General features: G+C 60.1%; 2 protein-coding genes and 1 long non-coding RNA gene across 6 annotated transcripts in view; 1 reads left to right on the forward strand and 2 right to left on the reverse strand.

The window, feature by feature from the left end:
• Positions 1-284: 284 nt before the first annotated feature.
• AMN (amnion associated transmembrane protein) lies at positions 285-9,106 on the reverse strand. The gene is made up of 12 exons (XM_045560406.1): positions 9,033-9,106; positions 8,213-8,331; positions 8,081-8,125; positions 2,456-2,543; positions 2,057-2,265; positions 1,815-1,952; positions 1,577-1,685; positions 1,388-1,470; positions 1,027-1,189; positions 775-940; positions 603-690; positions 285-514 (listed from the first exon to the last, which is right to left on the reverse strand). Exons 1-12 carry the CDS (start codon positions 9,073-9,075, stop codon positions 410-412), a joined length of 1,356 nt encoding a protein of 451 aa, XP_045416362.1. The 5' UTR covers positions 9,076-9,106; the 3' UTR covers positions 285-409.
• Positions 9,107-9,239: 133 nt separating this feature from the next.
• Positions 9,240-15,617, forward strand: LOC123644352. Its single transcript, XR_006737122.1, has 4 exons — positions 9,240-9,388; positions 13,515-13,692; positions 14,335-14,669; positions 14,957-15,617. It is a non-coding gene; the product is annotated as an uncharacterized LOC123644352 (long non-coding RNA).
• Positions 14,684-21,632, reverse strand: part of TRAF3 (TNF receptor associated factor 3) — a 107,818-nt gene continuing 100,869 nt past the window's right edge. For all 4 annotated transcript variants that reach the window (XM_045560361.1, XM_045560362.1, XM_045560347.1 and 1 more), the window contains one exon: positions 14,684-20,919. In XM_045560361.1, coding sequence (XP_045416317.1) covers positions 20,348-20,919 — 572 coding nt within the window. In that variant the 3' untranslated portion in view covers positions 14,684-20,347. The remainder of the gene's footprint in view (positions 20,920-21,632) is intronic.

Consider the following 21,632-nt stretch of genomic DNA (forward strand, 5'->3'; position numbering starts at 1 on the left):
CCTGCCTCTCCCTGCCCCTTGCCGAGGGCAGGTTCTTTCCTGGCTGCTCCTTCAGAGACGGGCACGCCGCCCTATCACTTCTGGGTTCAACTTCACAGACGGAGCTTCTGGCCGCCCTGGGCCAGCCCCGCGACACCCCACAGGTAGGGCCCAGGGCCGCCTTCAGAGAGAGGCCAGGAAGGACCCTCCCTCTGTGCATCTGGGACCGGCAGGCGCCAGGTCGGCCTCCCAGCTCCTAAGCGGGCAGGGGCGAAAACCGGGCAGGAGGCAGGTCCAGGCTGATGGCAGGTGCAGGGAACCCTTTATTGGGCAAGGCCTGTCCTTGGCCTCCAGCGGGGGACCGGGAGGAGGTTAGGGCGGCGGAGGATTGGGACCCGGCCGGTCGGGCGAGGTGGGGACTGGGGGCGGCTCAGGCCTCGGCCTCGGCCCCGGCAAACAGCGGGTTGATGAAGTAGCTGTGGCTGGTGCCCCCGGTGTCTGCCTTCAGGAACAGGCTGGGCGGCCGCGCAGGGGGCTGCGGGGACACAGGCTCAGAGGGCTGCGGGCGCCTAGGCCCCGCCCCGGGGAGGCCCCGCACGCCCTCCCGGGCCCTGGGCCCTCACCCGCTCCTCGGAGGCCGCCGCGTCGAACACCGGGTTGTGGAAGCCTAGGGGCGCCCCGGCCGGCGGGGGGGCCGCCCGCTCGCGCCAGCTCCACCTGGGCGGGCACGCGGCGTGAGCCCCTGGGGACGGCGCCCGGCCCGCCCGGCCAGCCCGGCCCGCCTGGCCCGCGTACCTGAGCCGCCCCGCGCGGCGCAGCAGCAGCACCGCCGCCACCAGCGCCACCAGCGCCAGCAGCAGCGCGGCCGCCACTGCCCCGCCCACGAGCCCCGCCGCGGAGCCGCCGCCGACGGGCGCGCCCGACTCCCGCACGGCGGCCGCCAGGACCCCGAGGGCCTCGCCTGCAACGGAGGGGCCGGCTCAGTCTTTGGGCGCGGCGGGGCGGGTGGCGGCCGGGGCGGGCGACTGGGGCGGCGCGCGCGGGTACCGTGCTCGGCGACGTCTGCCAGGAGCGCCCGCGCCAGCCGCGCGGCGCCGCCAGTCTCGGGCCTGGTCTCCGCCAGCACCACCTGGATCTCCGTGTCGGCCTCGCGGAGCCGGGGCGAGCGCGGCACCTTGGACACGGCCACCTGCAGCCCCTGGTATTGAGGCTGGGGAAGGGAACAGCGTTGGCGCGGAATTCAGCCCCTCGAGCCTGCGGGGACGTCGGGCAGGGGCAGACGGTGGACAGTGGGCGGCGCGGGGGGGGCCCGGAGACCCTGCGGTGAGGCGGCCGAGGCGGGGGCGGCCGAGGCGGGGCGGCAGCGGTCGGGGACAACCCCTTCCCGCGCCTGCCGCAGCCCCATTACCGAGGCCAGAAAGCTGCCCAGCAGCCGCTCCCGGTACCGCTCCAGCTCAAACGCTGGGCCGTGGGTCAGCGACACGATGGCCCCTGGGGTAGGAGAGCAGAGTTAGCGCCGTCGGTCCCGGTCGGACAGGGAAACTGAGGCGGGAAACGAGCCAGGGTGCGTCCCAGCAAGCAGGGGCCGGGTGCTCACCGCACAGGTCGCAGCACTGCCCCTCGGGCCGGAGGGCGTCGTGGCAGGCGGCTGGGGGACAGCGGCCGCCCAGGGGCTGCAGCAGGGCCGCGCAGATCCACGGCTGGGCCTGGGGAAGCGGGAGCGGCGGTCGCCAGCGAGAGGACCGGGCGGACGGCGGGGACGACGCGGGGACGACGCGCGGCGCTCCCCCGCCCAACCCAGCGAGCCGCCCGGCCCGCCCGAGCCCCGCACTCACCTCAGCGCTGCCGCAGACGCAGCCCGACGGGTCGGCGCAGGCCTCGGCGCCCACGCTCAGCGCGCCCGGCCCGTGGAAGCGCAGGCGGCCGGCGCGGGACGCCAGGAAGGCGGTCAGGTCCTCAGCGCGCGTAAACGTCTGCGGGAGCGGGACCGCCCGGGGCGGAGACGCCGTCTGAGCGCAGCCCGCGCGTGCGGCCCCGCAGGCAGGTGCGGGACGAGGGACCCCGCCCCCGCGCTCACCTGACCCAGAGCCGACACGCTGCGCACGCGCACGGCGCCCGCGAGCCCCACGCGGAAGGAGGCGTTGGGCGGGAACACGACGTCGTCGTGGCGGCAGGGCACGCGGTCGGCGTCCACCAAGAAGAGGCCACGCGCCTCGTCCCCAGAGCGCCACAGGTGCGGGTCATGCCAGGAGAAGCGGTCCGGGTCGCGGAAGAGGGCGGGGGCGCCTGGGCGGCCGCAAGTCCCTGAGCTACGCCCCGCCCCAGACACGCCCTCCAGAGCCCCGCCTCGGACACGCCCCTTAGTCCCGCCTCTGGGCGCGCCCTCCCCTAGCCCCGCCCCTGAACACGCCCTCCCTCCTGGTCCCGCCTCTGGACACGCCCTCCCCGAGCCCCGCCCCCGGCCCGGTGGCCTCACCTGCGCTGCAGTCCGGGTGCGAGCCCGCGTCGGAGGCACCGAATCCCGCTCCCGAGGCCAGGACGAGTTCCCCATCCAGCGGCAGGAGCTGCAGGAGGCGCGGGCTGAGGCGGCACCGGGCGGCGGTCTGGGCCAGCTCCGCACGCATCCCCGCCCCCGGGGTCCCCAGGGAGGAGGACCCGCACCGTGACCACGGAACCGGCCGGGGTGAGGTGAGGGCCGAGGCTAGCAGGGTGAGTAGGACTCAGCCATGGAAAGAAAGGGGAAGAGTGTTCTGCGCGGGGTCGGGTGGGGAGACAGCGCGTGCAAAGGCTCCAGTGTCCTGTAACTGAGCTGGAGGGTCACACGGGCCCAGAAGCAGGACCCTGGGGAGCTTGGGGCAGGGCTGACACCTGCCAGGGCGCTGCCTTCCCCATACCCCTGACAAACTGTACAAGGGAAGGGCTCCAGGAACGAAACTTTAAAACCTTGACAAGTCCCTGGGGAGTCTAAAGGCAGCTCTCAGCACCTGAGGCAGGGGAGTGGGTTCAGGTTGGGGCAGAGGGGTGCCGGAGGAGGCAGGAAGGGTAAGGGTGCCTTGAAGTCGCCCCTGCCGTCCCCCAGGCCTGGACTCCACCATGGCAGCCCCTCCCCACAGTAGTTGGGCCACAGCCCAGGCCTCAGGTGTCACCTGAAATGAGAGTGACTAACCAGCCGCCCCTCACTGCCACTGCCCCCAAGTCCCAAGCCCCCTTTCTCTTTCACCCTCCCCCATGCTTTTCCCTCAGCGGTTGAGGGGTGGCCTGGGCCAGGGGAGCTGCTCGGGGCAGGGGCCTCAGCACTGTCAGGGCCCACTGGGCACAGCCCTGTGTCCCACACTGGGGGGCAGGGCCTGGCCTTCAGCCCTTCCCGGAGCTCTGCGCCCGACCAGCAAACCAACACCCGGGGTGTGAGGTCCCAGGCCAGCTGCGCCCACACCTGAGGGTGCCGCACTGGACAGCAAGGCAGCTCCTCCACAGATGCCAGAAGAGCTGGGGACAGAGGGCAGGAATGTGCCGGATGCACAACAGCACTTCTGGAAGGGGAGGTATTGGAAGTGTGAAGCATAACCAAGAACACATTTCTCAAAAGAACCAAAGGGAAAGCTGTCAATGTGAAAATCCCAGCAGCTGGATGGATGAGCACAACAGGTGAGATAGCATCGAGACTGATCCGCTGAGGATGACTCGGGTGTTCAGGGTGAGGGCCCCAGGAGCCAGCAGGAGACAGACACCAGGAGACATGGGGGCAGACATCCAAGAGCCAGAACTCACATGCAAGGTGGGGGAGAAGAGAAAATATTTGAAGAAACAATGAAGATGAACTTTCCAGATTTGAAGCAAGATGGGAAACCTCAGACCGAATGGTCGGAGTGCCAAGAGCTGCACCTAAACAAGTGCCAGTACGTCCATGAATATCAGGGGTGAAGAGAACTTTCTGAAAGCTTCAGAGAGAAAGAACAGGTCACCCAGGAAGGAAAAAAAATGCAGATTCAGATTTCTCAGCAACAACGATGCAAAAAGACAATAGTATAATATTTTATATATGGAAGGAAAAGAACTTTCAATCTTGAATTTTCTATCCAGCCAAACTGCTGTCAGCAGTTTGGTCTGCAAGCCTAAACGGCTTCGGAACAATGCTCCCAAAGCCTGCCCCAAACACATGCCCAGAGGAAGTAAGGGGGAGCAGAAATCCAGAAGCTTCCAAGAGACATGGGAAGTAACAGTGATGGAATACTTTGGTAAGCTAATTGTTGCCTTTTTAAAAATCTAAAAACTAAGACTAAAATGTGATGGAGTGGGAGGGGGAGCCAAAGGGCACGGGCATGCACTAAGGAACTCACTTGTTCAAAGGAAGATACAGATATTGAAAGGTTTTTAAGAAATCAATAAAACTTAAAAAAAAAATTTTAAGAATCAGTAGAACTACCAAACTTGAAAACGTATAGACATTTATAATTTCTAGAAAATTTTAAAATGTCAAAACTGCCACAAGCAGCAATAGAGAATTTGAGTAGATCAGTAAGCATCAAAGAAATGTAAATGTTAGTCAAAGACTCCTCTCCCCTCTTCTCCCTCCAGATGCTTTTCCAGGTAAGCCTTACTACACTTTCAAAGACCAGTTCATTTCTTCTTCTAGAAGTTGTTCCGGAAAACAGAAAAAAGAGGGGAAATTGCCAGGCCATTTTATGAAGCCAGTATAATCTTGCTTCCAAAGCCAGATGAAGGACAGTACAAGATAAGAAAAATTGCAGGCCCATTTTACCCATAAATCAGATGCAAAAATCCTAAATAAAATATTAGCTAACTAGAGCCAATAGTATATTTTTTAAATGCTGTACAAAACCAAGAGTGAACTGTAACATGAACTGTAGGCTCTGGGTGGTAATGACATGTGCCGGTGGGTTCATCAGTTGCGACAAATGCCCGGCTCCGGTGGGGGGCGCTGTGCAGGGGCGCAGGGGTGTACGGAGATCTCTGTACCTTCTGCTGAATTTTGCTGTGAACCTAAAAATGCTCTAAAAAATAAAGTCCTAAAGTTTATCTAAATTACATTTTAAAAATACATGGTGGTCAAGTAGGGTTCAGGTCTCAAGAATACGGGGACAGAGGAGTGGGGACTCCTCCATCCAGACTACCCGGCATGCATGGCGGTGTTGCAGCAGATGGCAGTGGAGGGTGTTGTGCCAGCAAAATCAATATATTATGGCAGCAGGAGTCCAGTGTCTTGAAGAAGTGGTACATTTTGTAGAGATGGGGTCTTGCGGTGTTGCTGAGGCTGGTCTCAAACTCCTGGTCTCCAAAGATCCCCCCACCTGGCTTCCCAAAGCACCAGGATTACAGGCTGAGCCACTGCACCGCCCTAGAAGTGATACTTTGACCTGCCCTGCCCCCAGCGGAAGGTGCCTGGAGGCTCAGTCTTGCAAGAAGAGTTCAACCTCAGGAAACTTTATTAATAGGCTAAAAGGGGGGGGGGGAATCACATCTCAATCAGTGTAGAAAAAGAGACTAAAAAAGTTCAACAACATATTTATGATTTTTTTTTTTTTTTTGAGACAGGGTCTTGCTCCGTCTCCTAGGCTAGAGTGTGGTGGCGTCAGCCTAGCTCACAGCAACTCCAACTCCTGGGCTCAAGCAATCCTCCTGCCTCAGCTACTACAGGTGTGCACCATCATGTCCCGCTAATTTTCTATTTTTAGTAGGGATGGGGGTCTCACTCTTGCTCAGAGTGGTTTCAAACTCCTGACCTCAAGCGACCCTCCCTGCCTCGGCCTCCCAGAGTGCTGGGTTTCCAGGCGTGAGCCACTGTGCCCCGCCTATTTATGATTTTTAAAAAAGCTGTTAGCAAACTAGCAATAGAATGGAATTTCCACAGCGGAATAAAGTTTATGTACCGAAAACCTGCAGCAAACATTACACTCGATGGAGAAACTTGGAATGCGTCTCTCTAACGTGAGAACAAGACAGGGATGCCCACTTTTGTCGCTTTTAACACAGAGTAGCCGTCCCAGCCCATGGAAAGAAAAGAAACAGAGGAGTTAGGACGGGAAAGGACGAGGAACAACTATCCTTACTTGCAAAAATGACCACCTAGAGAATAATTTTTAAATATGGGCACCATGCATGACAGAAAGCAAACCTATAAAGTATTTATGAATTAGCCAAAGCCATACAAGACTCCTGCGGGGAACATTTTAAGACTATAGTAAAGGACATGGGTGACGCGAACTACCTGGAGCCAGCCCCCGCTCTTGAAGGGCTGACTCGACAGTAAAGCCGCTGAACTGCAGGTCTGTGGTGGCGGTGGCGGTGGCGGGGCTCCGGGTCGCCTACTCCACGGCTGCTCCGCAACCACCGGGCCCGCAGAGCACCTCGGAGCAGCAGAGCGCAGCGGGGCACACACGGGACAGGCCAAGAGCCCGCGCGGCGGAGCCTCAGCCGCAGGGGGCTGGCGAGAGGTCGCGGAACCCGCCCCGCACGCGCCCCGCAGGGCACAGCGACGCCCTGTGACCGCGGACCGGGGGTGGGGGGCGCTCAAGCAAAACGCCAGACACGCAGGTGCCGCGCGACCGGCTTGCCCTGGTGGCCGCAGGGAGGTTCCATTCCGCCCGGAGCCGCGGCGAGTCCGCACCGGGACGGCGCCGGCAGCACCGACCCTCGCCCGGCTGGAGGGCGCGACACAGGCGACGCCCCACGAGAAAGCCGCGCAGACCTTGGCATGGCGGGGCGGGGGGGAGCCAACCCGGGAAACCAAGGCAGCGCGGTCTAGCTCGGCCCGGCGGGGCGGGGTGGGGGGCCTGGGGCAGCGCCGGGTCACTCGGCCCCCGCCCCTGTTCCCGCCGGGGCTTCCGGGGCAGCGGGGCGAGCGCCGCCAGGGAGACGAGGAGGGGGGTCCCCACCCGGCGGAGCGCAGGGGTTGCGGACCAGGTGGGGAACAGGCGTCTTACCTAGTTCCCGGGAAAGGGAGGACGCCAGGGCCAGGCGGAGAGCCCCGGTCAACGTGCACGCGTGGATGGACGGACGGACGAATGAAGAAGGAAGAATGAAAATCGCCCCCAAGCTCTCCCAGAGGAGACCATCAAAGTAGCGAAGCCGGCGGGAGGGGCCCGGACCCCTCAACCAAACTACTCCGCCCGCGCGTCCCGGGCTCCCGCGCCCCCGCCGCTCCTAGCGGTGCGCGGTTGCCAAGGTTGCGCACGTGCTGCGGGGCGGGGCCGCGCGGTGCAGCCACCGCCCCCACCCCGCGGCCCCGCCCCGCCCGCCGCAGTTTAGTCTCCGGGCTGGACGGGGAGGGACGGGTGTCTGGCCTGCCGGCCTGCGGGGACCTGGGGACCCCACCCCCGCTCGCGGCGCCCTCACTAAGGGGTGGCTGGTGCTGGCAGGTACGCAGGTGGCGGGACAGCCGCTCGGGCAGGGTTTCACCTCGAAGAACTCCGAGGTACGAAGCTTTCACCCGGGGCCCCGCAGCCCCTCGAGGCTGCGACTCTGCCCTTGTAATGTAACCAGGCCACAGACGACGGAGACCGAACGGGCTGGGCTGTGAGCCGATAAAACTGCATTTTAGGGACACTGAAATTGAATTTCCTATACTTTTCAAGTGCCACAAAATATTCTCTTCTGACTTTTTTCCCGACCGTTTACAAAGGTGAAAACCCTTCCTAGCTGGGCGTAGGGCTGCATTCGGCCCTCCGCCGGGGCGAAGACGTCGGCCCTTCTCCGCGACGCTGCGGTTCGGCGCAGGACGCAGCGGTCCCCAGACTCCCGCGGTCACGGAACCCCTGCGTCCCTCCGGATCCCGCACACCAGCGCTGCGTGCGGCCTAAGGCGGAGTTCCAGGCCCGGGACAAGGACGGGCTTTGCGGGGAGGGCGCGCAGGGGAGGCTCCCCAGGGCGAGCCTTGGGGAAGACGGGCTGGGGCCGAGGCCGAGGGCTGTGGGGACAGGAGGCGCCCTCCCTTTCCAAGGACACAGACGGCTCCTCCTGGGACCCCCCGGCTGCCCGAAGCTGCGCCCAGCCCGGGTGGGGCCGCTCTGGGGTCGCGGCAGCTGAGCAAGGAGCGGGCCAGGCCGTCGCCTCCGCCCGCAGCAGCCGCAGCCCAGCGCCTTACCATGTCCGAGATGGCGTGACCGTGTCGCACCAGGACCGACACCAGCTGCGGGACGAAGCGGCGTCAGCACCAGGTGGCAGGAGAATCCCACCCCCGCCCGGCCACAAGGCCCCAGTGGGGGCTCCGAGGCACCTTGTCCGCCGGGAACAAGACCGCGCCGCCCGCGCACGGGGTCCGGTTCTGGCTCCAGTTGGCGGCGGCATCGAAGTCGGTGTTGGGGACCCAGACTTTGTAGGCGGCGTGGGTCAGCGCTGGGGAGGGGGCGACTGAGTGCGCGCGCTCCCCCAGGGTGGACGACCCGCTCAGAGAGGCGCGGCGGCCCGGCGGGTCACAGCCGGGGCGCATATGGGGTCCCTCGGAACATCAGGCCAGACCCCGCGGGAGCCCTGCCTCGGCGCTCTGGGACGGACTTCTACTCATCTGCAGAGCCCGCTCAGACGTGCCCTCCTACAAGACGCCCACCTGGATCGCCTCCCCGCCCCGCCCTGTTTGCCGGGCGCTGGAGCAGAGGATAGGGCGGTCAAGGACAGTGACAACGGGGGGATGGAGGAGGATGGGGCAGCGCAGGCCTCTTCCTCCGCCTTGAAATCAGGAGGGCTTTCTGGAGGAGTCCGACCAGGGCCAGGAAGAGCTGCGGCAGAAAACGCATCCCAGCCGTGCGGAGGAGGGGCGGGGCGGGGGCAGAGCCGAGCCCTGACGGGCGGCTACGTCCCGAGGAGCTGCGAGGGGCTCAGGGCAGGGGCACAGGTGGTCAGGGACCGCGACTCAGGCAGGCTGCGGAGCCGCAGCGCAGTAGCTACTCTGGGCCGGGGCTGAGGACTGTGGCGGTGTCGCCCCCCGCTTCGCCCAGGCCGCAGCCGCGCTCGCCGAGGAGGGGCTCAGGCCGGCTTCAGGGCCCCCCAAGCCCTCGCCGCCTGCCGCGCCCCCGGCCCGGTCAGCGCGCCCGGCTTACCGCACAGCCGCAGCCACAGCAGCAGCCCGCCCCGCGCGCCCATCGCGCCCGCTCCGGTCGCCGGCGGGACTTTGCCCCGGGGCCACGTGACCGGGCGGGGCGGGGCACCGGGGTCGGTTACACATTCACCTCCGACTCAGCCTCTCCACACGCGCCCTCCAGGCCCTGAGGACCCGCCCCGTGACATGCGGGTCGTGTGGGGCGGTGGGGCAGGAAGCAACTTCTGGGCTGTCCCCTTCTCTGTCCTGGGAGCCTCGGGCTGAACCTAGTTTGCTCACCTGTTGAGGGCCCCTGCTGTCCCGGCCTGGATGAACTGTGGATGGTGGTTGATGACAGAGGAGGAGAGTGGAGGGAAGGTACATGGATGGTCCACAAAGGTGGAGAATAATGGGTGCTGAGCAGTGGATGACTGATGGAGGGCGGCACGGATGGTGGATGGTGGGTGGCGGGTGGATGGTGGGTGGCGGGTGGATGGTGGGTGGGAGGTGGTGGATGGATGGTGGGTGGTGGGTGGATGGTGGGTGGTGGGTGGATGGTGGGTGGGCTGGTGGATGGATGGTGGGTGGATGGTGGGTGGGAGGTGGTGGATGGGTGGTGGGTGGTGGGTGGATGGTGGGTGGGAGGTGGTGGATGGGTGGTGGGTGGATGGTGGGGGGGGGGCTGGTGGATGGGTGGTGGGTGGGCCGGTGGGAGGTGGAGGATGGGTGGACCGACCAACGGATGGTGGATGAATACCTCCCGCATGAATGTGCCTTTATCCAACTAGTCTTTGCTTCTTCCTGAGCAAGATATTTCGCCGGAGGAAGGAGCCCGCCGCTGGGGGGCGTGCTGCCTCTTTTTATGCCCTGGGCAGGGGCTGCGACTTCTCTGGCCGCACTCTCTCCTGGTGGGGTTGCCTTCAGGCAGAGGCACCTGCTCGGGCGTCAGCCCTGCCTGGGGCCAGGAGGGTGGGTGCATGAGGTCCTAGGGTTTGGCCTTGGCCCCCTGCTGGGCTCACAGGAAGTTCCATCCTCTGAGGTGACCTCAACCAGGAGCAAAGGGGACATTTCTGGGTCATCTGTTTTGCCCTTCCTCTTGTATTGCTTCTCCTTGGGAAGGAAGCAGTTTTACTGATTGGGCCTCCTGGGACTCCACCCTGGCGTGTCCAGCTCTGCACCCCTCAGCTCTGGTTCTCAACGCACAGATGTGTAGGGTGCGCGAACGTCACCCCCCGGGGCCCAGAGGTAGCCCAGGCCTGCCCAGAGGCTGGGGCTCCTTCTGACACAGGAAGTGGGCTGCACTAAGGGCCGCGCCCAGGGCAGGCTGCAGGGGGCTAAATGGCTGGCCACTGCTGCCCCCCGGGGCAGGCCATTCCCAGAGAGGCTGTGCTGTGCGGAGCGCAGTGAGGCCGCCCAGGCAGCCAGGGGAGTCCCGGAAGAGGCAACAATACAACAAGACAGGAAGGATGAGGTCACAGCTGCAGCCACACGCAGAGGTTGAATTGCAGGTGGCAGAACAGCAGGGGCTGGGGCTGGCTGGTCGTGGGGTACTGGCATCCCCCACCCTGAAAGGGGCATCCCTGAGTGGAAACAGTAGGTGGGCCCAGCTCTCAGAGGGTGGCCCAGAGAGAAGCTCACACAAGCCAGGCGTCAGGCACAGCTGGCCCTGAGCAGCCACAGCGTACTGGGACCACTGAGGAGAAAGACATAAGGCAAGGAGTGGCTGGTCCACACTGCAGGAGCCGTGTGCGAGGGCCACAGAAGGCCCCTGACCACAGGCACAGGTGCCCTGGCCACTTGAGCACTTGTGGGCACACGCTTGCAAACTGGTCAGGACTTCAGCAGGAAGTGGGAGAAACACAAAGCCCCACAGAGTTTCCTTGAGGAACTAGGAAATCTCGTGGCAGAGCTGCTTCAGGTGAGGCTAGATCCAGGGGCTGGGAGGTTACTCTGAGGGCTCAGTCTCTGTGTCTGTCTCTGTTTTGGCTTGGCTGCTCTCCTGTGTTGGTTCCCCTGTGCACACAGTGTTCTCCACGTGGAGGAAGGTGGCCAGGACAGCTGGATTCACCACCTCCCTGACCAGGCCATTGCAGGCGGGTCTCAGGGAGTTCTCTGATTGGTTCCTGTTTCCAACCACTGAGGCAGGGATTGCCGTGCTCTGCCAGCCCTCAGCTCTGCCCAGAGGTCCGGGGACACCAGGAGCGGCAGGCCTGCCTGTCCACATGGGTGGGGGTGGGGAGAGAGGCAGGAGGACCTGGGAAATCAGCAGGAAAGGAAAGACCCAGAAAGGCTCTGAGACAGTAGGCTGGGGGCAGAGGGGGAGGGAAGGTCGGGCGAGTGAGTTGGGGGCACATTGTTGCTGGGGGTGGGTTGGATACAACTGAGAGGGAGCCCTGGACCGTGTGAACTGGGGGGTCTCCACTGGCTTGGATGGGGCTGGGCCGGCTACCCGCAGGCCGGGACGGGGCAGGCAGGGCTCCCCTGCTGGTGTTCAGCCGTGGCGGGACCAGACCTGGGCCCTGTTCTGTATTAAATGCTGCGTGAGGCAGCACAATTCACTTAGCCTCTGTTTCATTCCTTCACCTGCAAAGTGGGGGTACCAGTGCCCACCTCACAGGGCACAGCAGCCCTGGCCTGGGGTGGGCAGGAGCGCCAGGGGACGAGGGCTCAGTCTCGGGGGCAATGGGCAGTGGGAAGAGGAGAACCCCTAGCGAGCTGCCCTGCCCCAAGTTGCTTCTGCTCGCAAGAAGCTCTTGCAAGGTCCAGGCCAGGGGCAGGCACTGTCCTACCTCTGTCCCCACCCCCTTCTTCTGGGTGGGAGGGTTAATGTGTCACCTTCCCTGTCCTTTGTACTGAGGGGTTGTTAGGGGCACTTTCTCAGGAGCTACAGCTGGAGGTTGGAGGCACTGACTGGGCACTAGCAAACACTCGCTGTCCCTCCTGGGCGGGGTCCCAGCAAGGCTGGATGGGCAAGGGCGTGTGAATGGGTGTGACCCGAGGCCATATGAGGGCAGTTTGAGGCCCAGGGCTGGTCGAGAGCAGTTTCCCTGGCCTGTAGGGACACCCCAGCGAGCAGGCTGTCCGTGCTGGGGCCGGGGCCACAGTAAGCCCTCACTGCCCCACGGCGCCTGTCACCTCAGTGACAGTGCACCAAGCTCCATGGGGGGGAAGCGGAGGTGGTGGAAACTTCTGGAGCCCAGGCCGTGGCCCCTGTGTGGTCTCCCACCTCCTGTGTGCCTGTAGCTGGCTGGACTCTCGGAGCTGACCTCGGGCAGCAGAGCAGGGCCGACCACCCTGCCTGGGTGTCCCCCTCTGGGCGTGTGGCCTCGGTGCTTCCCACACAGCCCTTGGGGCGGTGCCAGCAGTGTCCCCTCTGACAGAAGAGGAAACGGCTGTGCCCCGTGTGCAGTGCCCCGCTCCCAGCACCCGCCTGCTGCAGGAGCCCAGCCTCTGAGCCGACCCTGGGGTCAGGGGTCACGGGGAGTGGGTCCACTTGAAGCCACCGCTGGAGTGAAGGACGTGGGCTTAGGGCAGTTTGACAGTTTTTCCCCCCAACCTTTAACTTCTAATCAAGGATGAAGACCCCCAGGCAACACTGAGGCACTTAAGGGACACAGGCCCCCAGCCTCAGAGCGACTTGCCACCGCAGGGTCAAGACATGGGCAGCGGTGACACTTCTCCACTAAGCCCTTTGGTTCTCCTGGTCTTTTTATTTAACAAGAAATAGTTGATTTGGGATTCGATTATGTAACTGGGAACACCCTGGACTTCACAATCCAGAATCCAGTCTAGGCTTTTGCCACCTGTGACTCCCGCAGTGTCTCCCAAAGCACCCGGCCCAGGCTGCCCTGGCCTTGCTGTCTGGTGTCACTCACCCTACTTAAACGGACCCTTCACAACGGCTGCCTGTCTCCCCAAGTAGTTTTGAGTTTTGGTCCAGGCTCTTCCCGGTGTGGGTCCTCAGCCGGGGTTTGGACACGTGGGGACTGCTTCTGCTTCCGAGTGCAGAGACGACACCACCTCACCGCGCTGGCCGGGCGCCGGGGGCCTGGCGAGGGACACTGCACCTGCTGCCGTCTCATCATGTCCTTCATCGCTCAGAGCACAGCGCCCCCGTCCTGGTCCCCCTGAGCTAAGAGGAGGCAGGTAGAGGTCACAAGGCAGCCTGGCTCCCTCCCCAGGCCTGGACCACGACCCTCTGTCCCCAACACCTGGTTAAAAGCAGGACAGAGGCAGGTGACAGGCTCGTCTGCACCTGTGGGCAGGACTCTGCCCGTCCTCCCGCTGGAGGTCTGGACATCAGGCTGTGGGCAGGAAGCCCGAGTCCCTGGGAGGAGCAGCTCAGAGCCCCCCGATTTCTCGCCAGCCTGCTTCTTGCTGCTGGACCACACGACGTGTGCGGCCCAGGGCTGAAGCTGGTTCCACAGGTGCCCCCGCGACGCCCTGAGCTGCAGCTCCGAACCCAGCAGCTCTTCCGCTTTCCTGCCCGTTTCCTTTCCTGCAGGACCCAGAGAAAGAAATTCCAAGAGGGAGAAAGAAAGGAATCTAGTTTCTGAAGTCCTGGCTGGCCAGCCCCCTGCAGCGGCGCCGACACTGCCCGGTGTCCGTGGCACACGCCGGGTCTCACTGTGTTCCGGTTGGTTGAGGCCGCCGGGGGACCCCTGGCATGGATGCCGTGGAAGGTGAGGGGAGCGCAGGCCTCCACCCCAGGGCGTGAGGACAAGGGGCCCCCTAGACGGACGGACCGACGAGGTTGTGTTCCTGGGGCAGCTCCTGGGAGCCAAGGCAGCCACAGGCTCCTTGTCACCTATACACACGGTGGGGACTGCCAGGGCCCTGGGCGGACTCTCTGGTGGCCCATCATGGCTGCTGCCAGCCTGGGCACGGTGGGAGCAGGGTGGACCTGCAGAAAGGGCCAGGCTGATGGGTCAGTGCAGGACCCCCAGGCGAGGCCCTGGGACCCTGAGAGAGGACCTTTGTTCCTGGGCCCACCCCTTCCTGCTGCCTGGTGGGCCACACTGGAGGCCGGTGGCATCTCCTCTGGACCTGGCCCCTGAGCTGTGCCTTGGAGGACAGGGAGGGGCTGAGCAGGGTGGGGGGGCAGGACACTGGGGGAGGGCTGAGTGGTTCCCCCCACCTAAAAATGTGGGGGCCCTCCAGGGAGATGCTGGGCTTCCTGCCACCAGGCCTGACCCAGGTAAGCCCCTGGAGGAATGAGGACGGGCCGCAGTGGCAGTGTCGGCCTGGGACCCCGCGAACACCCGGCCACGGGCCGCTCCCATGTCAGCACCAGCATTAACTCAGCAATGCCCCCCTCATTTCAGAAAGGAGTCAGGCGCCGTCCTTCCATGCTAGAGGAGGAACTTGAGCCTCTACCCCAAAGTGGTAGAGCGGAGACCGATCCCAGGTCTGTGGGCATCTGGGCAGGAGGTCCTGCTCTGGACCAAGCCACAGACTTGAGAGCCTGGCCCCAGGACTCCCTCGAGGTCAGAGCCATCGTCTGAAGGAAGGTGACAGGCTACAGGCAGGACCCCACGTAGCTTACAGGCCCCTTGCTCAAAACTGCTGAGGATTTCCAGGCGGCAGCAGCGAGACAGCCACACAGGCCTCGGCCCAGCGGGAGGGGCCTCACCTGGAGCTCGGCCTGCGAGACAGTGTGGTAAGAAGCGAAGACTCGGTAGTCAGATTTATTTTCCTCTAATAAGACAGTTTAGCATTTCAAAGTTTCGCATTCTACAGTCTTACAAACTTTAGTTATTAGCATCAGAAACACAAAAACATTGCAAGACCTCAAAACACAAATAAATACCAAATAAAACCACACATAATATACAGTAAACAAAAATATAAAACATAATAATGCTATCAGAAAATAAGACATGTTGCTAACTCATGAACAACATGATTATTGCTGAGCAATAACTTATACTTTTTGTTTTTTCTTAGAAGAGCAGAAAAACACAGGACGTGAATCACTGGTCACAATCACTTGGACTATCAAGATGGGTCCTCACAGCAAGCGGTTACTACAGACGGCAATTTCTAAAACAGGCAGATTAAAGATAGAGTCAAATGAGAGACAGGCCTTCTTTGGTCTTTGTTTTGGGTAATAGAACTGAACACAAGTGTGCCGTCAGAGAAAAGAATGCAATTCTAAAAACGTTACACAATTGTCTACATTGATTTACACACTTCCTTTATCACAGATGTCGTTCTGTAGATATTTCTTATAGAAATCCTTGGAAATAATGCCGGCTTTTGTGTTTTCCAATTAAGTCATTTAGTTTGCTGTTGAAGGTTATCTTACTTGTCTGAGGGGCTAAGTTATAAAAACCAACCGCCACTAATTACAGGAGTGGTACAGCGATCCTGGACTTTTAACCTTTTTCACGGCGAGAGTTCACAAGACAGACTGGGACACGGCACAGCAGGAGAAATGAAATGCAAGCTCTGCTCGGCCGTGAGGGCCTCCTCAACCGCAGGACACTGGCCCCAGGGCGGCCACAGCGCACGCCTGCCCTGCAGCGGTGTCCGGGACACCCGAGGCAGGTGGAAAAAGCCCCCGGAAGGTTTCCAGGCCTCACCTCACGCCCCCACCAGGCCAGCTCCCTAATGTCACAGTGTCTGGGACAGTGAGCACCAGCCAGGATGAAACAGTGATGAGGCCCAGGCTACCTGCCAACGATGACCCCATGTGACCTAGACCCTAATGGGCACACTCTACTTTGGAGAAAACAGAGCTACTGAGATTTGCAAACAGAAGACAGAACCATGATCTTGGGCTGAGAAGTAGGTTTGGGTGACAGACCCTCATTCATCTCACAAACACCAAAGTGAAGGAGCTCTCAGAACTCTCCCTGGCTCTCCTTCTGCAGTCTAACAACATCTGGACTAAAAGTAAAAAAATAGTATTTTACAGCTCTGCCCGAGCCCTTTCCAATGCAGTAATTACCCCAAGCAGGGAGGCATCTGGGAGGACGGGGGAAGGGGCAAGAGGCCCCCCAGGGAGTCTCACGCTGCTCCCTGCTGGGCTGGAGTGTCTGGCGGGTTCGCCACGTGCAGAGGGAGGAAGCCGTTGCGCTCTCCCTGGTTTCCCTTTGGGCCCCCCCAGGACACTGCTGTTGTTAGAGGATCCATCCAGATGCTGTTTGCGTTGCCAGACACTGTCCACTGGCTGCACATGCCCAGCCCACCACAGGTGACACCACTGGATGCTGTCCAGCGAAGGGGGCACCAAAGCTGATGACATCGGGATAGCAGGCATCCACTGGGACACTTGGCCCCTGTCCCTGGAGCAGACTGGGGTGGTCTGGGGTGGTGGCTGGCTGTCCCCATGGGACTGCACCTGACACCCTATGTCCTTGCTGAGGTGGGCCTCCTGTGGTCTTGGGGAAGCCTTTTGCCAAAGAGCCAGTTCAGTGGACATGGTGGCAGTGGGTCTGCAGGGCCCTGGTGGAGGCAGGTGGGTGCCCAGGAAGCAGGAGCCACCACACTTCACACCATGGCTCCCTGGTGTCATAGGCCAAGGAGGACACGAAGAGGGGCAGGGAAGGAGCAGAGCTTCCCAGTTCAACCAGCTGTTTTGGCATCAAAGGGACGTGGTGCCATCCCTCGGCAGAGGCTGCTCTGGGAAGGGGTCATGGACTGGAGGCAAGACACAGGCCACCACAAGGACCCTCCCCTGCCCACCTGCACGTGAACACACACCGGCATGTCAAGGCCTTAACCCAGAACTCCAGCGAGACTTGCTCTCGGGGGAAAACCACCACCTTCTTGCTTGGCAAGTCTCAGAACAATTCAAATTCCCGTCTTGCTGCTTCTTCATTACCTATGAATGTGGGGAGCCCAAAGCCAAGCTTGTAAACAAAGTCCCACTTAGGCCAACCCCAGCCCAGCCAGGAGGCAGAGCCAAGAGGCCCAGCCAGGGCACCACGAAGCCCTACTTCTACCCCCGGCCCCCTCAGCCTCGCTGTGAAGCCCCCACTCACAGCTGGCCACAGCCCAGCCACTCAGGCTCCACTGGCACAAGCCCTAGGACCAGAGGGTCAGGCTTCTGAGCCCCATCATGGGCCCGCTGCAGCCTGTGCGTGGCTTGGCGTGGCCGCAGGGAGAGCTGTGCCCGTCCCGTGTGCCTGGCCCAGACCACTGCAGCCGCCGGTGGCCGCCTCCACCCCAGCATCCCCACGCACACCCAGAGCAGGGAGAGGCCGGAGCCACAGGGTTCAAGAGAAACTGCTTGAGGCAAGTAGAAACAGGAAGTTGTTCTCATTTCCGTTAGGAAGGTGACAGGGTAACAGACTGGCTTAATTCATGCATAAAGGACTCAGTGTTGGTTTCTTTAAAGTATTGAACAGTCCTGTCCTGCTGGGAATTGTTAGTTTTGGTAAAAGGGAAGCATACACCGAGACCCACAGAGCACGTGCCCACCCTGCACGCTGGCTGCCCGGCCCCTGGCCTGCCGGGCAGCTGGGCCTCAGCCACGAGGAGACCACAGCCTGGGCGGCCCAGGCGGCAGGCACCGGGCAAGGGCACCGAGGAGTCCTAGGATGGAGCGACACAGGCACATCCACAGCCAGGACAGCTTGAATCATGGTCCAAGCCACCTTCCCACACGTCCCGAGTACCCGAGAGATGTACCCAGAACAGAGACCAGAAGGTACGTGCCCCCCCCCCCCAAGATAATCAAATCACATCAAGATGAAGCTATGACACAGGCCAAGCCTCACCCTAGAGGACAGTGCCGGTTACTCAAGTTACATCCTGTGGGCCCCTCAGGTGGGAGGCCGTGGAGCCCCGCTGCACCCCATCAAGAACATGTCTAGGAAGAGCTACTAGGAATGTCCCACCACCAAGTGAGGGATGCTTCCCAGAGTGCGTCTGGGTGGCCCACACCCAGACCAGGACTTAAATCCAGAGAGGGGGAAAATTTTTTTTACCAGACCAAGATGTTGCTTACCCTAAAATTTGTTTGAATATTGTACACACTTTTAGTGACGGGAAAGGAAGTTGCAGGGTGTCCCTGTTGTTAATCCCTGGCCTCAGGAAAGCCACCTGAGGCCAGGTAGGGACTGCCCGGAGGTCCCCCCTCCTTCAGGCCTCCAGGGTAGACCCGGGGGACAGGTCTGGAGAAGGTTGGTGACACCTTTGAGGGAAGAGTGTTTTCTGAGCTTCTGCAGGAAGTCCTTCCTTTATGAGCAGGGACACATGACTCCTTTATGGGGACAAAACCAGTGACACCAATTTGCTCCCAAAGCAATCCCAGGAGAGTGGAGAAAGGAAAGGCAGATGAAGAACGACCAAGCATTTTAACCACAAAAGGGCATGGCAGGCGCACGGAACCAGTGAGGTCCCTCGTGGAAGCACGGGGATGGGTGTGTGACAGGAGGGCACTTCCAGCAGGCACTGGGGCGAAGGCACACCCAGGACAGACGGCAGCACCAGAGACAAGGTGGGCCACCAGGCACCAGCCAAGCTGTCCCCGCGCGGCCATGGGGAGAGCCCAGAGGCAGGCAGTCTGAAGTGCGCGGCCCAGCTGGCCAATCGTGGGCGCGGCTGTTGGACAAGTGGCACAGGTGTGGTTCGCACACATTGGTTTTGCCTAAGAAGCACCCGTCACGTGTAGCACCCATCAGTGGTAAGAGCACCATGAAGCGTGGTGCATAGCAAAAGGGGCACAGGGCAGGGCTCCAGGCTTCTCATCACAGTTGGACCTTTGAGAGACAGTAAACAGTGAGTTGAGAGAATGCCGTCCGGGCAGGCACAGGCTGGGACAACAGGCCCTGTGGCCACCCCTCCTGCCAGGGTGGTGGTTTAGGAATGCCCGTCAATCAGCCGGGGCAGGCTCCCAGAGCAGCGGTCTCGAGTGCTCAGAGGGTTCTGCTTCGAGCTGTGTGGGCCCGCACGGCCCGGGGCAGGGGGGGCATGGAGAGGCTCAGCTTCTGCCCCACACCTGCCTCCCTCGGGGTGGGACCAAGCCGTACTTGGACCAGGCAGCTCACTTTTGGGGCCTAGAGATTTGGAATCTGCAGTAATTAAGTGGAGGCTCCAGAAGCCAACGGTGGAGCCTGGCTTCCCTCAGCGGGTACGGAGTTGTCTGAGGGCCTTGTAGAGACAAGGATCTAGTGGTGGAGAGAAAAGTCTGGTTAAACTAGCACTTTCTAGAATTTTGCTGAACGCAAACCCAGGGTCGAGAAGCAGCATGTCACATCTAAGGCACATGTACCGTATGCCACCATCTCTACGCAAAGATGTTGCTTTCGGAGGTCATTAACAAAACGCAGCAAGATGACAGAATGAAGAGACACACCTGCCGGGCCCTCAGCACAGACCCCTGCCCACCCCTGGACACTGGACACAGAGACCAAGGCCGGTGCTCTCAGCCACAGAGGGCTTGTCTGAACACATGGGGCAGAATTTTAAAAACTACAGGATTTTGTTCAGAACTCCAAAGTTCAACTAATGCCCTATTTTAGGGTGAAAACAATTATAAATCTGAAAATGATGCACAGCATCCATGAGCAATGTTCCTTTCATAATAATTTTGAAGTAGTGTCATTAACTACGACAGATATTGAAGGTTTACATTTCTAACGAGAAATAACAACAGATTGAATATTCTCTTTCCTATCACAAGTGATAACCAGTGTTTGATATTTTACATTTTCTTCCAAGAAATATCAGTCTATCAACGTTTTAAAATAAAATGTTTGCAGTAACAATTATTTGTAGAACTTTAAATTAAAAAATGATTCTGAATTTAGAGACTTTCAAAAAAGACCTAGGTGTACTTCAGGGTCTTCTGACAAACAAATTATTAAAACAGAGACCAGATGAGGCCTTAAAAATAGACAATATACTATATTTGAAACAAGGTTGCACTCTTGAATTTTAGAATGAATATATCAGAATTGCGTTACTATTTCATAAATTCTTCTTTTACTAAACATGCTGACACGTCCAGCCATCCCCACGTGTGTGTGTGTTTTCTTGTTCTGGTGTTCAAGTTTAAGGAAGAAAAATCATGTTTCTTTTGTTTAGCATATATGTTTTCCACCTTAGTTAACTAGATCTTTAAAAATGAAAATGAAAACCTTCTCTGACAGCAATATTTATCTCGTTGAAGGATAAATAATTCTTCAGAGTGAAGTGTTGCTAGTCTATAGAAAACATGTCAGGTGTGTGTTCACGTGTGCTCCTCCCGCCGGCCGTGCGTTCACCTTCTGCCGCTTCCTCCGTTCCACAAGGTCCTTTTCTGAGCTTGAGGACCTCAGTGAAGACAGACTGGTTCAAACCCCCCAGAGGAGTTACCTTCTGCTAAATCCTCCTCCCAGGTACTCGTCAGGGATCGGGCAGATCCGAAGTATCCACTATGACTTTAATAAAAATTGTATCATCTTTAATATATGTCCCGTTTTCTAGAACAGTTTGGGCCACAAAGACTGGGCAGCCAGAGGCGATGTTCATCTCTCCGGTGGGCTTCTTAAAACTGCTGCTGTTGGGGTCGGGCTTGAATGCATCTCCCAAATGACGCCGCGAGGACCCCTGATCCATCAACATGAGCGTCACTTTCTGCTTAAATGGCCATGGAAGCAAAGCATCATACTCTCCACGCATAATGACAAAAAACAGCGACAAGTGCGTCCCCTTCCCCATCCCATCCCCGTTCAGGTAGACCCTGGCGCACATCTTATAGCCAAAGTAGCCTGTGTAGAACGGCTGGCTGTAAAGGGACAGGGTCTTCCCCATGACGGCCTCCTGCTTCCGCCGCTTGTAATCTCGGATCTTCCAAATCAGCACGCCATTGTAGCTGGCGGTCTCAAGGACCTGGAACCGCAGGTCCATGTCGGCCAGACGGATGTCGTGGACACTCAACATCTGGTCATGCCGGCTCAGCTGGGACTCCAGCAAGCCTACCGTAGGTGAGGAGAGATTTGGCGAATGAGACATATGAATGTCAGAAAGATTAGAAAAGCAAATCCATGCCAGCATTTTTTTGTTGTTGTTACTTTTTAGAGCCGGGGTCTCACCACATTGCCCAGGCTGGCCTCGAACTCCTGGGCTCAAGCGATCCTCCTGCTTTACCCTCCTGAGTAGCTGGGACTACAGGTGTGAGCCACTTCACCTGGCTCACACCAGCATTTGAATTAAACAACAACATAAAAATCATTGTGGCTGCTGGAGGTGAGAACAACAAAACACCACACAGATGCCCTGAAACGTCCCTCCTCCTCCAGGAGAGCCCAGGCTCCTACACCACGTCTACCCGACACGTCCACGGCTCCATCTGGCTGGAGGAACTGTCAGGCCACAGCCTGTTGAGATGGGATGCCCTGAGGGGTGGCCCTGGGCCTGTGCGTCACAGGGCACCTTACTGCAGGGTCGATGACAGAGTGCAGCCTGCCTTGGGTGGGAGCTCCCGGGGGGCAAAGGAGAGCTGCCCTCTTGCTCACACTCCCCACCCTCCAGCCTCCACGCCACAGACTCATCTGTGTGCTCTGAGTCTAAGCTGTTCCTCTGTCTACTCCAATCCATGTCCTCTGCCTGCTAATCCAACCCCAGTGCACTGCAATAATCCTCGTTCCCTTCTACCATAATCCTTTCCATGCAAATATTCACAATATTC

The sequence above is a fragment of the Lemur catta genome, chromosome 1 (assembly GCF_020740605.2).
Source record: "Lemur catta isolate mLemCat1 chromosome 1, mLemCat1.pri, whole genome shotgun sequence".
NCBI lineage: Eukaryota > Metazoa > Chordata > Mammalia > Primates > Lemuridae > Lemur > Lemur catta.

Bases quoted from the DNA above. Each gene is read 5' to 3' on its own strand.
- AMN (XM_045560406.1), bottom strand. From the start codon at position 9,075: ATGGGCGCGCGGGGCGGGCTGCTGCTGTGGCTGCGGCTGTGCG. The intron at 8,126-8,212 runs GTGCCTCGGAGC...TTCGTCCCGCAG, and splicing joins TCTTGTTCCCGGCGGACAAG to CTGGTGTCGGTCCTGGTGCG. The intron at 1,190-1,387 runs GTAATGGGGCTG...TCCCTTCCCCAG, and splicing joins TGGGCAGCTTTCTGGCCTCG to CCTCAATACCAGGGGCTGCA.